This window comes from Camelina sativa, chromosome 4 (genome assembly GCF_030686135.1).
Source record: "Camelina sativa cultivar CO46 ecotype springtype chromosome 4, ASM3068613v1".
Classification (NCBI taxonomy): domain Eukaryota; kingdom Viridiplantae; phylum Streptophyta; class Magnoliopsida; order Brassicales; family Brassicaceae; genus Camelina; species Camelina sativa.
The window spans coordinates 26,186,226-26,200,704 of NC_141883.1; the positions used below are offsets into that span (position 1 = coordinate 26,186,226).

General features: G+C 38.5%; 2 protein-coding genes across 2 annotated transcripts; one reads left to right on the plus strand and one right to left on the minus strand.

Annotated features, from left to right (window-relative positions):
• The first annotated feature begins 100 nt into the window (after positions 1-100).
• Positions 101-10,421, plus strand: LOC104781864 (ABC transporter C family member 2). The gene is made up of 26 exons (XM_087510796.1): positions 101-429; positions 852-1,243; positions 1,350-1,528; positions 1,628-1,667; positions 1,779-1,935; positions 2,290-2,404; positions 2,485-2,590; positions 2,843-2,899; positions 3,109-3,174; positions 3,483-3,557; positions 3,982-4,089; positions 4,481-4,615; positions 4,759-4,865; positions 4,951-5,044; positions 5,260-5,427; positions 5,649-5,789; positions 5,891-6,091; positions 6,313-6,411; positions 6,512-6,664; positions 6,793-7,190; positions 7,395-7,575; positions 7,719-8,042; positions 8,212-9,090; positions 9,205-9,450; positions 9,542-9,956; positions 10,106-10,421. The coding sequence occupies exons 2-26, from the start codon at positions 914-916 to the stop codon at positions 10,201-10,203; spliced, it is 4,872 nt and encodes a 1,623-aa protein (XP_087366922.1). The 5' UTR covers positions 101-429; positions 852-913; the 3' UTR covers positions 10,204-10,421.
• An 82-nt stretch (positions 10,422-10,503) lies between these two features.
• Positions 10,504-13,795, minus strand: LOC104781863 (protein ALTERED PHOSPHATE STARVATION RESPONSE 1-like). Its single transcript, XM_010506634.3, has 5 exons — positions 12,287-13,795; positions 11,986-12,167; positions 11,680-11,903; positions 11,236-11,569; positions 10,504-11,136 (listed from the first exon to the last, which is right to left on the minus strand). Exons 1-5 carry the CDS (start codon positions 13,170-13,172, stop codon positions 10,672-10,674), a joined length of 2,091 nt encoding a protein of 696 aa, XP_010504936.2. The 5' UTR covers positions 13,173-13,795; the 3' UTR covers positions 10,504-10,671.
• Between the last annotated feature and the right edge of the window lie 684 nt (positions 13,796-14,479).

The window sequence follows — 14,479 nt, forward strand, 5'->3', positions numbered from 1 at the left end:
TTGGTCAATAGTCAAAACACTGTCAATACCATTAATATTGATATAATAAAGCCATATAGAATAGTTTTAAGGAAATGAATTAAAAAAATTAGTGTTAATTAAGTAAAATGGTTAATATTGTCTTCTTTTCTGAGGGGGAAAAAAGAAGACCTTCGCTTCTCTCTCTGTCGTCCATATATTTTACATCTTCGCTTCTCTCTCTGAGGTGACGTATCACTCTCTCTTTCTCCCTATTATCTCTCTCTAACATTCTTCTTCAACAATCTCTCTCTCTCCGAGGGAATCAAAAACAAAGAGACACTCACACACCCAGGCACCTTTTTTTTTTTTTATATTTCTCTCAGAGTCAGGGCCATACATACATACATATGATATGAGTACATAAAAGATCCCTTTTGAGCTTTTTCGTGATTTGCCAAATCTCTCCAGGTAAAAAAAAAAAGCCTCTTCTTTATTTTATTTTATTTTTTTGAGGTTTCCTTCTTTTTCTCCGTTGCAGCTTTTTCCGAGAGAGTGGGATTGATATTTGATAGTTTAGTTTTGTGGATTTTAAAAATCGCGTTTTTTTTTACGAGATATCGTCTTAAATGCAGAGTCTTTTCGTATGAAAGTTTTGGTTGGTTGGTGTGGAACTATTGAACTCTCTCTCTCAATCTTGCTCTGTTGTTCTTGCTTTTATTGCTTGTCACTGTTCTATTTTTTAATGATTCTGCGCTCTCTGGAATTGATTAAATGCGATATCCCCCTTTTAGGAATGTTATTTTATTATCATTCTCACTCTGGGTCCATTTGTTCTCATTTGAGCACATCATGATTGATTTATGATTTTTTTTTTTTTTTTTTTTTTGCAGGGTAGTGAATTGTTGTGGTGACTTGTGATGCACTGTGTCTGAGGGAGCAGGAAGAGATAAAGATGGGGTTTGAGCTGTTTGAATGGTATTGTAAGCCGGTGGCTAATGGTGTTTGGACAAAGCAAGTGGCTAATGCATTTGGTGCATACACCCCTTGTGCTACTGACTCTTTTGTGCTTAGTATCTCTCAACTGGTTCTGTTGGTTCTGTGCTTGTATCGTATATGGCTCACCTTGAAGGATCACAAGGTGGAGAGGTTCTGCTTGAGGTCAAACTTGTATAACTATTTCTTGGGTCTCTTGGCTACTTATGCTACTGCTGAGCCTTTGTTCAGATTGATCATGGGGATTTCGGTTTTGGATTTGGATGGACCCGGGCTTCCTCCTTTTGAGGTGCTGCTTTGTTTGTTCGTTTTATAATATTTTCGTATTTTATTAGTCGTATGTATGTTTTGCCTAATAGATAGTGTTTTTTTTTTTTGTGTGATTTCTTTGGCAGGCCGTCGGTTTGGGTGTCAAAGCTTTTGCTTGGGGATCTGCAATGGTCATGATTTTTATAGAAACTAAAATTTACATCCGTGAACTCCGGTGGTATGTCAGGTTTGCTGTCATATATGCTCTCGTGGGGGATACTGTCTTGCTAAATCTTGTTCTCTCAGTCAAGGAGTTCTATAGCAGGTTAGTTAATGTTGGAGTTATACGGTTTTATGCTAGTCATTGTTATTCTTTTATGGCCTGGTTTAGCAGGGTGAATTCATGCTTTTTTTTTCATTGCAGTTATGTACTGTATCTCTACGCAAGTGAGGTGGCATCTCAGGTTAGCTCACTTAGCCTCCTTTCGAGAGTCCAAAATCGTAGAAGCGTAGCGCTGTCATAGATCTTTATTGGATGCTATGTCTAATCAGGGTGAATTTTGGTTTTACTTCAGGTTCTGTTTGGAATCCTCTTGTTTATGCATCTTCCCAATTTGGATCCTTACCCTGGCTACATGCCAGTGCGTAATGAAACTGTTGATGATTATGAGTATGAAGAGATTTCTGATGGACAACAAATATGCCCAGAGAGGCATGCAAATATATTTGACAGTAAGTCAGTTTACACTATTTTCGTTAATCAGAATTTGCAGACATGCGTAACCTCATTCCTGCATTTTTACTGCGTAACCTAATTTTGTATATGTTCAGAACTTATTACAACTTCCATGGATCGAGAAATATATTTCAAGTGTGGCTAGTTGATAACTGGTCATTTGTTCCTTATTTGAAGATTAATAGTCGACTGGCTATAGATTTCGTTTTCAGTTCTGTTAAAAACTGATTGTGACTGTAAGACATAGCGTAGTCTATATTGCCACATTGCAGTGTTTTTCACACTCCATTCTTAGACATCTTTTGTGATTCACCCGATCCCCTTCATTTAATTTCCTTGTTTGGCCGCAGAAATCTTCTTCTCATGGATGAATCCCTTGATGACTCTGGGATCTAAAAGGCCTCTAACAGAGAAGGATGTGTGGCATCTGGACACTTGGGATCAGACTGAAACTCTGTTCATGAGGTACTCGTAATACTGCTTAAATCTCGTAATACTGCTTAAATCTGACATGGGGTTTTGATAATTTATGTATCCTTTTATAGTTTCCAGCAATCCTGGGATAAGGAACTGCAAAAACCGCAACCGTGGCTGTTGAGAGCATTGAACAATAGTCTCGGAGGAAGGTTTTGGTGGGGAGGATTTTGGAAGGTACTTTCTTCTGCCTCCTTCGGGTTTCCTCTTTGATACGTGCTTCCAAAGTCTTTCCTCTCCTTACTATAATGACATGGTTAAAGTACAATGGTCACTGGTGCCATGTCATGTTGAATAATCTTTATTCCTTAGAATGTCCTTTAAAATTCACATGGTGTGACAGACAATTAGAAGGAAGTCGTGCGTTCTCAATTTTTTTTTAACTGGTTCATTGTACTTACACATATTTATTTACATTTGTATGCACAGATCGGGAATGACTGTTCACAGTTTGTGGGGCCTCTTTTACTGAATCAACTCTTAAAGGTTTGTGCTTCTCCCTCTTTTTTTATATTGTTGTACTAATTGTGAGCTATTTGAATTTAGTTGACATATTATCTTCTAACACTTATTTCACATGGATCACAGTCGAGCTCATATCTACCAAATTTTCTTGGTAGATTCAGACTTCTATTATTGTTTCAATATTCTTATCTGACAAATATCTCTCATTTTTGTCCTCAAACTATATGCAGTCAATGCAAGAAGATGAGCCAGCTTGGAAGGGTTACATCTACGCGTTCTCAATTTTTGTTGGAGTGGTATGAACTGAAGTCCTTCTCTCTCTCTCTTTGCATTCTTCTCCATGATATTGACTAATTATTGTCCATAGTAGACGTATCAAGTTGGTAAACTGACACCTGTTGCTACTTCTGTATGCTGGGTCTAAGTTTTCTCTAAATTGATTATAATAGACAAAGGAGATGTCCCCTAATGCTACTTTTAAATTTTGTTGCTCTTAAGTTCTTAATATTTGTGTGTTAAATAGGTTCTGACTTTATGTAGTTTAGGGTGAGACTTAAAAGCTATGGATTCATCAAGTGATTGATATTGATGACAACTTTTCCAGGTATTGGGGGTGCTATGTGAAGCTCAATATTTCCAGAATGTCATGCGTGTTGGTTACCGATTGAGATCTGCTCTGGTAAATTTTAAGTTTCAATTTATTTCCAATTTTCAACCTGGTGTTCGTCATTTGCCGTTTCTTTTTTTAGGGTGAAAATACCTGTGCAGATATGTTTGCTGAAAGTCATGATTACAAATATTTTGTTTAGGAATAAGTATATCTTATAAACATGGTTTTTCTTTTCTATATATGATGCATAACTAAGTTTGTGCCATAAGCACTATGCTGTTTCAGATGATTTAGTATGCTGTCTTTTCTTTCTGGAGATTTCACCTTTTTCAGATCCTTCCATTAGAGAATACAATTTCAGCTTCCTGATTCAGTTCATGCTTTGCTAGTGAAAATATTGTAATGCAGCTGCGTTTGTACAAAATGGAAGATATTTTGAACGTAGGTGATTTGCAAACTTGGTCTTCCTGTTGATGACTTATTCCTTTTGTAGATTGCTGCTGTGTTCCGCAAATCGTTGAGGTTAACTAATGAAGGCCGTAGAAAGTTTCAAACGGGAAAGATAACCAACTTAATGACAACTGATGCTGAATCTCTTCAGGTGGGTATCCCCGTCATATTTTTGATATCAATTTTGCATGTTTCTCAATATCCGGGTATATTTCATAGTTTTAAGTCTGGGCTTGAATGTTCAATTTTGTCTTCAGGTGGTTTTGAATGTTTACAGTCACTGTTACTTTTTGGTCAAAAAAGTTGCATTTACTTATAATTGATTTCCTGCATGTGATCTACTGAATCTGTTTGCTAGGTCTAAGATTGCTTTCCTGCATGTGGTCTTGAAGTTGGATTTTCCCTTCTTCTATATAGTTTGTTCTTATGCCAACTAAAACTGGGTCTTGTTTAATGTTTTCCTCTAAACTGTGCCTGGTATCAATATTAATTATCTAATCGACCAGATGTACTTCGTACTAATTTTTCCCTCTCTGTGGCAGCAAATTTGCCAATCACTTCACACCATGTGGTCGGCTCCATTTCGTATAATTGTAGCACTGATTCTCCTCTATCAACAATTGGGTGTTGCTTCTCTCATAGGTGCATTGTTGTTGGTCCTTATGTTCCCTTTACAGGTCCACGTACCTTCTATAACTCCTCATGTTTCTCCTTTGTATTTCATATTGCTCTCCACTGTTGACTTGTTCGTTTGCACACCTAAAGGCTGCCGTTTCTTCGTCTCCGTCTCCTTAACTTGTTCTCTGTTGTCTTAAAACAGACTGTTATTATAAGCAAAATGCAAAATCTGACAAAGGAAGGTCTGCATCGTACTGACAAGCGAATTGGCCTTATGAATGAGGTTTTAGCTGCAATGGATACAGTAAAGTAAGAAACTCTATAAACCAATTCTTTTTCTGGGATGCATGGTTATCAATTTGCAGGCAATTTGTACTAAACCAAAATGCCACAGGTGTTATGCTTGGGAAAACAGTTTCCAGTCCAAGGTCCAAACTGTACGTGATGATGAATTATCTTGGTTCCGGAAATCACAGCTTTTGGGAGCGGTATGACAGCATAATACCACTTTTCTCTTTTTGTGTTTATATTGATCATCTTGTTGTGAGCTTTCTTCAAGTTCTTCAAACACTGGAATTGTGGGAGTGGCTATATGTTGAAATGTTCGTGCATGATTAGCATAAATTGCATTGAATATTTTAATTTATAATTCTTAAGATTGTTTATTTTGTAACTTTTGATTGGTTTTGCCTTTGTTTTGCAGTTGAATATGTTCATACTGAACAGCATTCCTGTTCTCGTGACTATTGTTTCATTTGGTGTGTTCACATTGCTTGGAGGAGACCTGACCCCTGCACGAGCTTTTACATCGCTCTCTCTCTTTGCTGTGCTTCGTTTTCCTCTGTTCATGCTTCCAAACATTATAACTCAGGTGATTTCTTGAATCTATTGCTGCAGCCATTTTTTTCATTTCTGGTGCTGAAGAATAGTGAGGTCTTTTTTAATGCATGTGTTTTAAGTATAAATTTTGGTTCTTGTAGTTACTCTCGTTTGTTTGTTAAATCTGTGACTCATATTTTAAATTTACATGCCGGAGGGTATACTTTCTGGTCCCAGAAACAGATGCCAATGCTGACTAGTGTTTACTTGTAGGTGGTAAATGCTAATGTATCCTTAAAACGACTGGAGGAGGTGTTGGCGACAGAAGAGAGAATTCTCTTACCAAATCCTCCCATTGAACCCGGACAGCCAGCCATCTCAATAAGAAATGGAAATTTCTCTTGGGATTCTAAGGTGCCGCTTGTGTATTCTATACCATGTTCCTTCTTTCACTTTCTTTTATTACCTTTGTCAATAAAAGGTACAAAAATCAAGCTAAACGTGTTTATCTGCAGGGTGATAGGCCGACGTTGTCAAATATTAACTTGGATGTACCTCTTGGCAGCCTAGTTGCTGTGGTTGGTAGTACAGGCGAAGGAAAAACCTCTCTAATATCTGCTATCCTTGGGGAACTTCCTGCAACATCTGATGCAATGGTTACTCTCAGAGGATCAGTTGCTTATATTCCACAAGTTTCATGGATCTTCAATGCAACAGTATGTTCTTCTATTCTTTTTACATTTAAGTTGTGCTGACATTTGCAGTTTTTTTTGCTATACATAATGTTAATGTATTTCTTTTGTCTTTTATAGTAGAACTGTATGTGTTCAAAAATGCGACAGTTACTTCACACACTTAGTGGATAATTTCTTCAGTATTTGATTCTAAGCTGTTTTGAACAGAGGACTAATACGCATTTTCTTAATAAAATTTATAGGTACGCGACAATATATTGTTTGGTTCTCCCTTTGACCGTGAAAAATATGAAAGGGTCATTGATGTGACTGCACTCAAGCATGACCTAGAGTTACTGCCTGTAAGTTTTGAGGAGAACTTCGTGTACTTGATAACAAGGATTTGTCTTACCTGTTCTCGTGTTTTTAATTTCGTTTCAATCTTTTTGTCATGCTTGGTAGGGTGGTGATCTCACGGAGATTGGAGAAAGAGGTGTTAACATCAGTGGAGGACAGAAGCAGAGGGTTTCAATGGCTAGGGCCGTTTACTCAAATTCAGATGTCTACATCTTTGATGACCCCTTAAGTGCCCTTGATGCTCATGTTGGTCAACAGGTACCAACTCGTTGATTCTTTTTGATAAGACTGGTCTTATTCATTTTTGCATCTACCGTACTATAACATTTTGTTTATGGTCACTATGGGACTACTGTCATTCTGATTTCTAGAACTAATTGTTTCAGGTTTTTGAAAAATGCATAAAAAGAGAATTGGGGAAGAAAACAAGAGTTCTTGTTACAAACCAGCTCCACTTCCTATCGCAAGTGGATAGAATTGTACTTGTCCATGAAGGCACAGTGAAAGAGGAAGGAACATATGACGAGCTATCCAATAATGGCCCTTTATTCCAGAGGTTAATGGAAAATGCTGGGAAGGTGGAAGAATATTCAGAAGAAAATGGAGCAGCTGTGGCAGATCAAACGGCAATACAGCCAGTTGCGAATGGGAACACAAATGGTCTTCAGATGAATGGAAGTGACGATAAGAAATCCAACGAAGGAAATAAAAAAGTAGGAAAATCTGTCCTCATCAAGCAAGAAGAACGTGAAACCGGAGTTGTGAGTTGGAGAGTCCTGAAGAGGTAACTTGAATATTTGGCTTTTGCACTCTTAATATCTCTTTGCAACTTCCCCTATAGTCGAATATCTGTAGGTATTTCTTCATGGTCCAACAGGTCCATTTATTTGCTGTGTTTTACAACAAACAAAGCATTATTCCATATGTTTTTTGGCTGAAACTGCGGAATACCAAAATGACTTTTCCAGTCTCTTACCAATGTTTTCAGGTACCAGGATGCACTTGGAGGGGCATGGGTAGTGATGATTCTCCTTTCATGCTACGTCTTGACAGAAGTATTTCGGGTTAGCAGCAGTACGTGGTTGAGTGAGTGGACTGATGCAGGAACTCCAAAGAGTCATGGACCCCTTTTCTACAATCTCATATATGCACTTCTCTCGTTTGGACAGGTATGAATTATGTTTTCTTGATGGATGAATGATGAGATAACAACATAACATATATAGCTGTAACTTTAAGAAAACAGTAGCGGAGGTAGAAAAAGTTAAAGTTAAGGGATATTTTTGCTGAGACTCTTTCTTCTTGCTTTCAGGTTTTGGTGGCATTGACCAATTCATATTGGTTGATTATGTCCAGTCTTTATGCAGCTAAGAAGTTACACGACAATATGCTTCATTCCATACTAAGGGCCCCGATGTCCTTCTTTCATACAAATCCACTAGGACGGATAATCAATCGATTCGCAAAAGATCTGGGTGATATTGATCGAACTGTGGCCGTCTTTGTAAACATGTTTATGGGTCAAGTCTCACAGCTTATTTCAACTGTTGTCTTGATTGGCATTGTAAGCACTTTGTCCTTATGGGCCATCATGCCACTCCTGGTCTTGTTTTATGGAGCGTATCTTTATTACCAGGTAATATACCTTCTAACCGCGGCATTTAAATAATTAAGATCTAGTATACAGATGATTGATTGATCTATTTGTCATGTCTTCGAGTTCCTTTGGTCCTTAAGTTGTCTACACTCATCTGACAGCAAAATCTTGCAAATGTGTTGTGTGTTAACCATTTTTCTTATTGCAGAACACTGCCCGTGAGGTTAAGCGTATGGATTCAATTTCAAGATCGCCCGTTTATGCACAATTTGGAGAGGCATTGAATGGCTTATCTACTATCCGTGCTTACAAAGCATATGATCGGATGGCTGAAATCAACGGAAGATCAATGGATAATAACATCAGATTCACTCTTGTCAACATGGGTGCCAATCGGTGGCTCGGAATCCGTTTAGAAACTCTTGGTGGTCTTATGATTTGGCTGACAGCATCGTTTGCTGTCATGCAGAATGGACGAGCGGAGAACCAACAGGAATTTGCATCTACAATGGGTTTGCTTCTCAGTTATGCCTTAAATATTACCAGCTTGTTAACAGGTGTTTTGAGACTTGCGAGTTTGGCGGAGAATAGTCTAAACGCAGTCGAGCGTGTTGGCAACTATATGGAGACACCGCCAGAGGCTCCACCTGTCATTGAAAACAACCGTCCACCTCCTGGATGGCCATCATCTGGATCCATAAAATTTGAGGATGTTGTTCTCCGTTACCGCCCTCAGTTACCCCCTGTGCTTCATGGGGTTTCTTTCTTCATTCATCCAACAGACAAAGTGGGGATTGTTGGAAGGACTGGTGCTGGGAAGTCAAGCCTATTGAATGCGTTATTTAGAATTGTGGAGGTGGAAAAAGGAAGGATCTTAATCGATGAGTGTGACATTGGCAAGTTTGGACTGATGGACCTACGTAAAGTGCTCGGGATCATTCCACAGTCACCAGTTCTTTTCTCAGGAACTGTGAGATTCAATCTCGATCCATTTGGTGAACATAATGATGCTGATCTTTGGGAGTCTCTAGAGAGGGCACACTTGAAGGATACCATTCGCAGAAATCCTCTTGGTCTTGATGCTGAGGTACTCAGCTACCATTTGTATCTTGAGATTTAATGGCTACCTGTATTAATATGGAGTCTCCTTTTTAAATGGTAATAACTGATTTTGAGTCTTTGTTGTTGCGTTCCACTTCAGGTTTCCGAGGCAGGAGAGAATTTCAGTGTGGGACAGAGGCAGTTGTTGAGTCTTTCACGTGCGCTGTTGCGGAGATCTAAGATACTCGTCCTTGATGAAGCAACTGCTGCTGTTGATGTTAGAACTGATGCCCTCATTCAGAAGACTATCCGAGAAGAATTCAAGTCATGCACGATGCTCATCATCGCTCACCGTCTCAATACCATCATTGACTGTGACAAAATTCTCGTCCTTGATTCCGGAAGAGTATGAACTTGATTTTCAAACACTCACTCTTTCAATCTCACACTCCACTTGTTTCTCAGTTAACCTGTTCTATTCCAAATTGTCAACTCAGGTTCAAGAATTTAGTTCACCGGAGAACCTTCTTTCTAATGAAGGAAGCTCTTTCTCGAAGATGGTTCAAAGCACTGGAGCTGCGAATGCTGAGTACTTGCGTAATTTAGTTCTCGACAATAAGCGTGCCAGAGATGACTCACAACACGTACAAGGCCAGAGGAAGTGGTTAGCTTCTTCTCGCTGGGCTGCAGCCGCTCAGTTTGCGTTGGCTGCGAGTCTTACTTCGTCGCACAACGATCTTCAAAGCCTTGAAATTGAAGATGATAGCAGCATTTTGAAGAGAACAAACGATGCGGTTGTGACTCTGCGCAGTGTTCTCGAGGGGAAACACGACAAAGAGATTGCAGAGTCTCTTGAGGAACATAATATCTCTAGAGAGGGATGGTTGTCATCACTCTATAGAATGGTTGAAGGTAAATAAATATATCATAGAAATCTCTCGACAAATGCTTACCTGAAGATATGATTCTATATGCAAAATCTTAATCATCACACCGAAACATTAAAGTCCATTTTCGTGCTCTTATCTTGAACGCTTGCTTTCTACTGTCTATATTTTCAGGGCTTGCAGTGATGAGTAGATTGGCAAGGAACCGAATGCAACAACCAGATTACAATTTCGAAGGAAATACATTTGACTGGGACAATGTCGAGATGTAGATAAGTTCAAGTTAAGCTAGGTATCATCGTCCTTCCTACAGAAACATTTTCTTACCTTGACCGAAATTAAGAAATTTGGATTCCTTAAGTTCCATTTTCATAAACTAAACTAAAGAAAATCAAAGATTGTTGTGTATTTCCTGCTAAATAGAGTAAACATTGTTGTGTACTTCCTACTAAATAGAGTAAACATTGTTGTGGAAGTAGTTACTTGAGTATCCTTCTGACTCGTAAATGGGATTCTTGAATACTCGGAAACCAATAATACCCGTTTCAGATTTGATGATAGAGACTAGAGAGTGTTTATAATTAAGGACTTGTCATGCAATTTTGGAGCTGGACAAAGTTGTAAACATGAGTTTCTCTACAGTCTGTTCATATTCAAAAACCTCATCACTGTAGCACTAGAAAGAAACAAACATCAAGAAGCAAGCTCCTGAAACCTCAAGAAGGGAATGAGGTCCTTTTTTAGGGTTGAGATTCATCGGAATCTTGGGATGTTTTGGAAACATCTGTACTGGTTTGGCCATGAACGGATTCAAACCCATTGGCAAAGACATTAGCAAGAGCAGTCAACACCTGAAACACATTGGGAAGGCTTGACTTGAGGTTGTCCAGTGTCATTCTCTTACTAACCTCGACTGAGTTTAAGTACTTAGCTTTCTCAATGTCCACTCGTTTCCTCAAGGCTTCAATCTTGGCTTGTTTGATTGACAACGGATGCTTAGAACCCAAACTCGTTGAGCTTAATTCCTCCTCTTCCATTGCTGAAATTCCCTCGAGCCTTCTTTCGATTTCAGCCAGTGAAATTTGCTCTTTCTCCAACCTCCTTTCAAGTTTATTACATTTCCTCCGCAGGTTGTATTCTTCAGCTTGTTGATGAATAACAGATTTAATTGACATCAGAAAGCTTTTAATGGCTTCTGAAGTCACCTGCGCCACCCAAAAAAGTTGCATTTACTTATATTAAAGACAGCCTTCATACAGCCAAGAACCAGAAAAATATATATAAGTTGCAAGTGATCAGAAAACCTTATCAGGAAGCTTTTCAAATACAAGCTGCCATTCTTTGCAGAGCTTACGAGCAGCAACAGGCAAGCTGCTTCTTTGGTTTTCTTCATTAGAGAGGCGATCAGTAAGTTGGATCCACGTACAGAGTGTTTTCACGTATTCCCGCTGAGAATTTACTAACTTGCAAAAGCTGTTGTACCAGCAAGTAACCTCGGTCTCTAGTTGATTAACCGCCTGTCGTTTGTATTCCGAACTGAGATCTATACTAGGGTAATCTGGAAGATGGTTCAGTTGCTGGGATATATGAATTTGGACTTGATGACACTTGAGCATTGTTTTCCACATATGTGCTAGCCTGTGCATATTAAGACCAAATGAATCTTGAGAAGAAGCAGTATATGCAAATCGCATAAAAGGAATGCTTTCCAATAAGATGGCCAGCAAAAGAGTGGTTGTGGAGTTTACCCAGAAGTTAAAGCAACTAGCTGTGGATATAGCTCATCATTGATCAAGTTAAGCATACAGGAGCGTGTTGTAGTTATGGACTCTTCTAAACGCTGTATCTCGGTTTCCAAATTCTCCAAAGACAAGCGTGCCTTCTCCATTTTGCTCAAATCATAGTTTTCCCCATCTTGCTTTTGCAGTAATGCAGACTTCCTCTCATGCTCCACTTTGGCAATTTCTTTGTTCTGATCAGAAAATAAAACTTAGCATTTCATGGTTGAATCTGACAATCTAACACCGAAAAGAGTTGGATCAGCTAGCTCTTACTCTGACTAGCTGGTAAAGTTTCTTCTCAGCTTTGTATAGCTTCTCAAGTGTGCTGCAGTGAGCTCCAGGCCTACAGGGTTCAACAGCACCGCTTGTTGTAGTATCTTTTCCCAACTGTAGAGACTTTGAAGACCAGCTCCATGACAATGCACTGAATACCTTTGCAGAACTGCTGTTCTTCCCTGCGAGCCACATAAGTATTATAACATGTACAACAAATTATTCATGCTTAACAACATAAATCAGAATCTGTGGTTGGTCCAACACCCTAAAAGATTAAAAAGTTAGGTCATTCACTTACTTCTTGTTTCCTGGTATCTGAAAGGATCAACAGTATCCCTACTGTTGATGTCTATAATCACAGCTATCTCTTTCTCGCAACCCGATGCTTTTAGAAAGTAATCATCCAACTCTCTGATGATCCCTTCTAAGGTCCTCCTGATCCTACAATCAGTCACACGAGTGTTCTGCAGATCTTTACCAGAGCAGCTTGTCATGGATGAGTTATCATCCATAGCTTCTCCCAACTTAAACTTTAAACGCCGTGGCTTCTTCGTGTCACAGCCACCGATAGCCTCTATCTGATGAACACTTAAATCAAGGCAATCATCTCCTGCTTCTTGTTGCTCATCTTCTTCCTCAAACTGAGACTTCGTCTCCGCCCAATTCTCCTCTTCAGCTTGCTGAACCTGTTGTTTCTTCTTCAGCACAGTTTGTGTAACTACATTGTCACCATTTGGATGACTATCCAGCTCCAGTGAGTCAAAAGGGTTCCAAATGTTCCAAGAATTCGGCAATGGAGGCGGAGGAGTTGCACCACTTCCGTCATTACCACCATCGATATCTGCAGCACCCTCTTCCTCCTCATCAACCAATTCACGACCAGTATCAGGATTTCTCAAATCCGGGCTAAATGGAGGAGGTGGTGGAGGTGAAGGAGGCAATGTAGGAGGCGGCGAAGGAGGCAAAGGAAAACTTAAACCATAACTAGTGTTTTCAAGCTCCAAGGTCTCAGACTCAGTGAATTGCCTAAGAGTAACACCAGTGTTCCTCAAAGCTCTAAGATAAGCCAACTGTGCATCAGCAAATTCTCCCCTTAACCCTAATAACTTCTTCATTAGCCTCTTCCTCTGCCTACACACTAAAACCTTTTCTTCATTATCAATGCTTGAAGCAGCACAACCCATTTTTTTTTCCCTTTTCCCTTCTTTCACTTACAATTTCAAATCGAGGATGGCTAAAATTAGCTCTTTCTTTGAAATGTACAAACGATTCAAACCAAAGGCCTAAGCTTTTTCAACTTACAGATTTCATCAGAAACAGAAATAGGCAAAAAGGGTTGGAGAAAGAGTACCGAAAGCTCCTTATTTTATTTTTGTTTTGTTGCTTTCGTCACTTTCAGAGAAAGTGTTCTAAGGGAATGAGAGGACAGCAAACTAAGGGAATGAGAGGACAGCAAACTAATCTTCAAATGTGCTTTCGGAGAACATACCAACGAAGCTCGCGAATGATTAAATCTTTTAAAAGGAACCGCCTTTATCTCTCTCTCTCTTGAGAAACAGAGTTCGAAGAGAAAGGTAAAAGAGGAGACTTTGATCCACGGAAACACCAACTTCGAAAAAAGGTCAAAAGATTGGTTCAAGAGCTCCCCAAGAAGAAGAAAAAAAAGAAGAGCAATAAAAACGATTCAATTAGAAACAAAAATGTGGAAAGAATAAAGATAGTATGAGAGGAACTGAGTTTAGAAATTTCAGAAAGCAAAATTGCATGACTCTTTATATTTTTATTTTATTTTAGCACAGGTTATGATGATACTGACATGGAACCTGGTACAAAGAAAGAGACATTGGTCAATTTCGCTTTTTAATATTTAATATATATATATATATATATATATATTTTAAAGAAATTCAAGGAATTAAAATAATTAAGGAAAGTTTTAAAAATAATATTAAGGAGGCAACTACCAAAAATTGAGAGAAAATGTATTTTTTTAACCAGTCCTCTATAATAAGGGAGAGGATGGTGAACAAAAAAAAAAACTGGTGTGTAATTCATAGAAGATTTTAAAGTTTGAATAAAAAGAACTTGCAATTCATTGTGAGTTTGTGACAAACAAAAAAGAAAAACTTATTAGTTTTTTTTTTAAAACGTCATAACACGATAGCAATAATTTATCCGACCAAAGTCATAAAAAAAGGAAAAGAAAGAATATCCTTTAAAGCGACCAAACATGATCAAAGGCAAAGATTAAGTTAGTATTGTCTTAACTCTTAACACGATTACAGCGAACTAACTTACACAAGAAGAAACTCTTTTGAGCCTAACATGCCTTTAAGATATTGTACTTCTTGTTTTCTAATCTTAACCAAGTAGTATTTTTTTTTTTTTTTAAAGCCTGTTCACATAGAAAAGAGAGAAAAAGAAAGACGAATGAATTAATGAATGAGAGAGCTTTTGTTATCCTAAAAGGTTTGGAGTTGTAAATTATTTT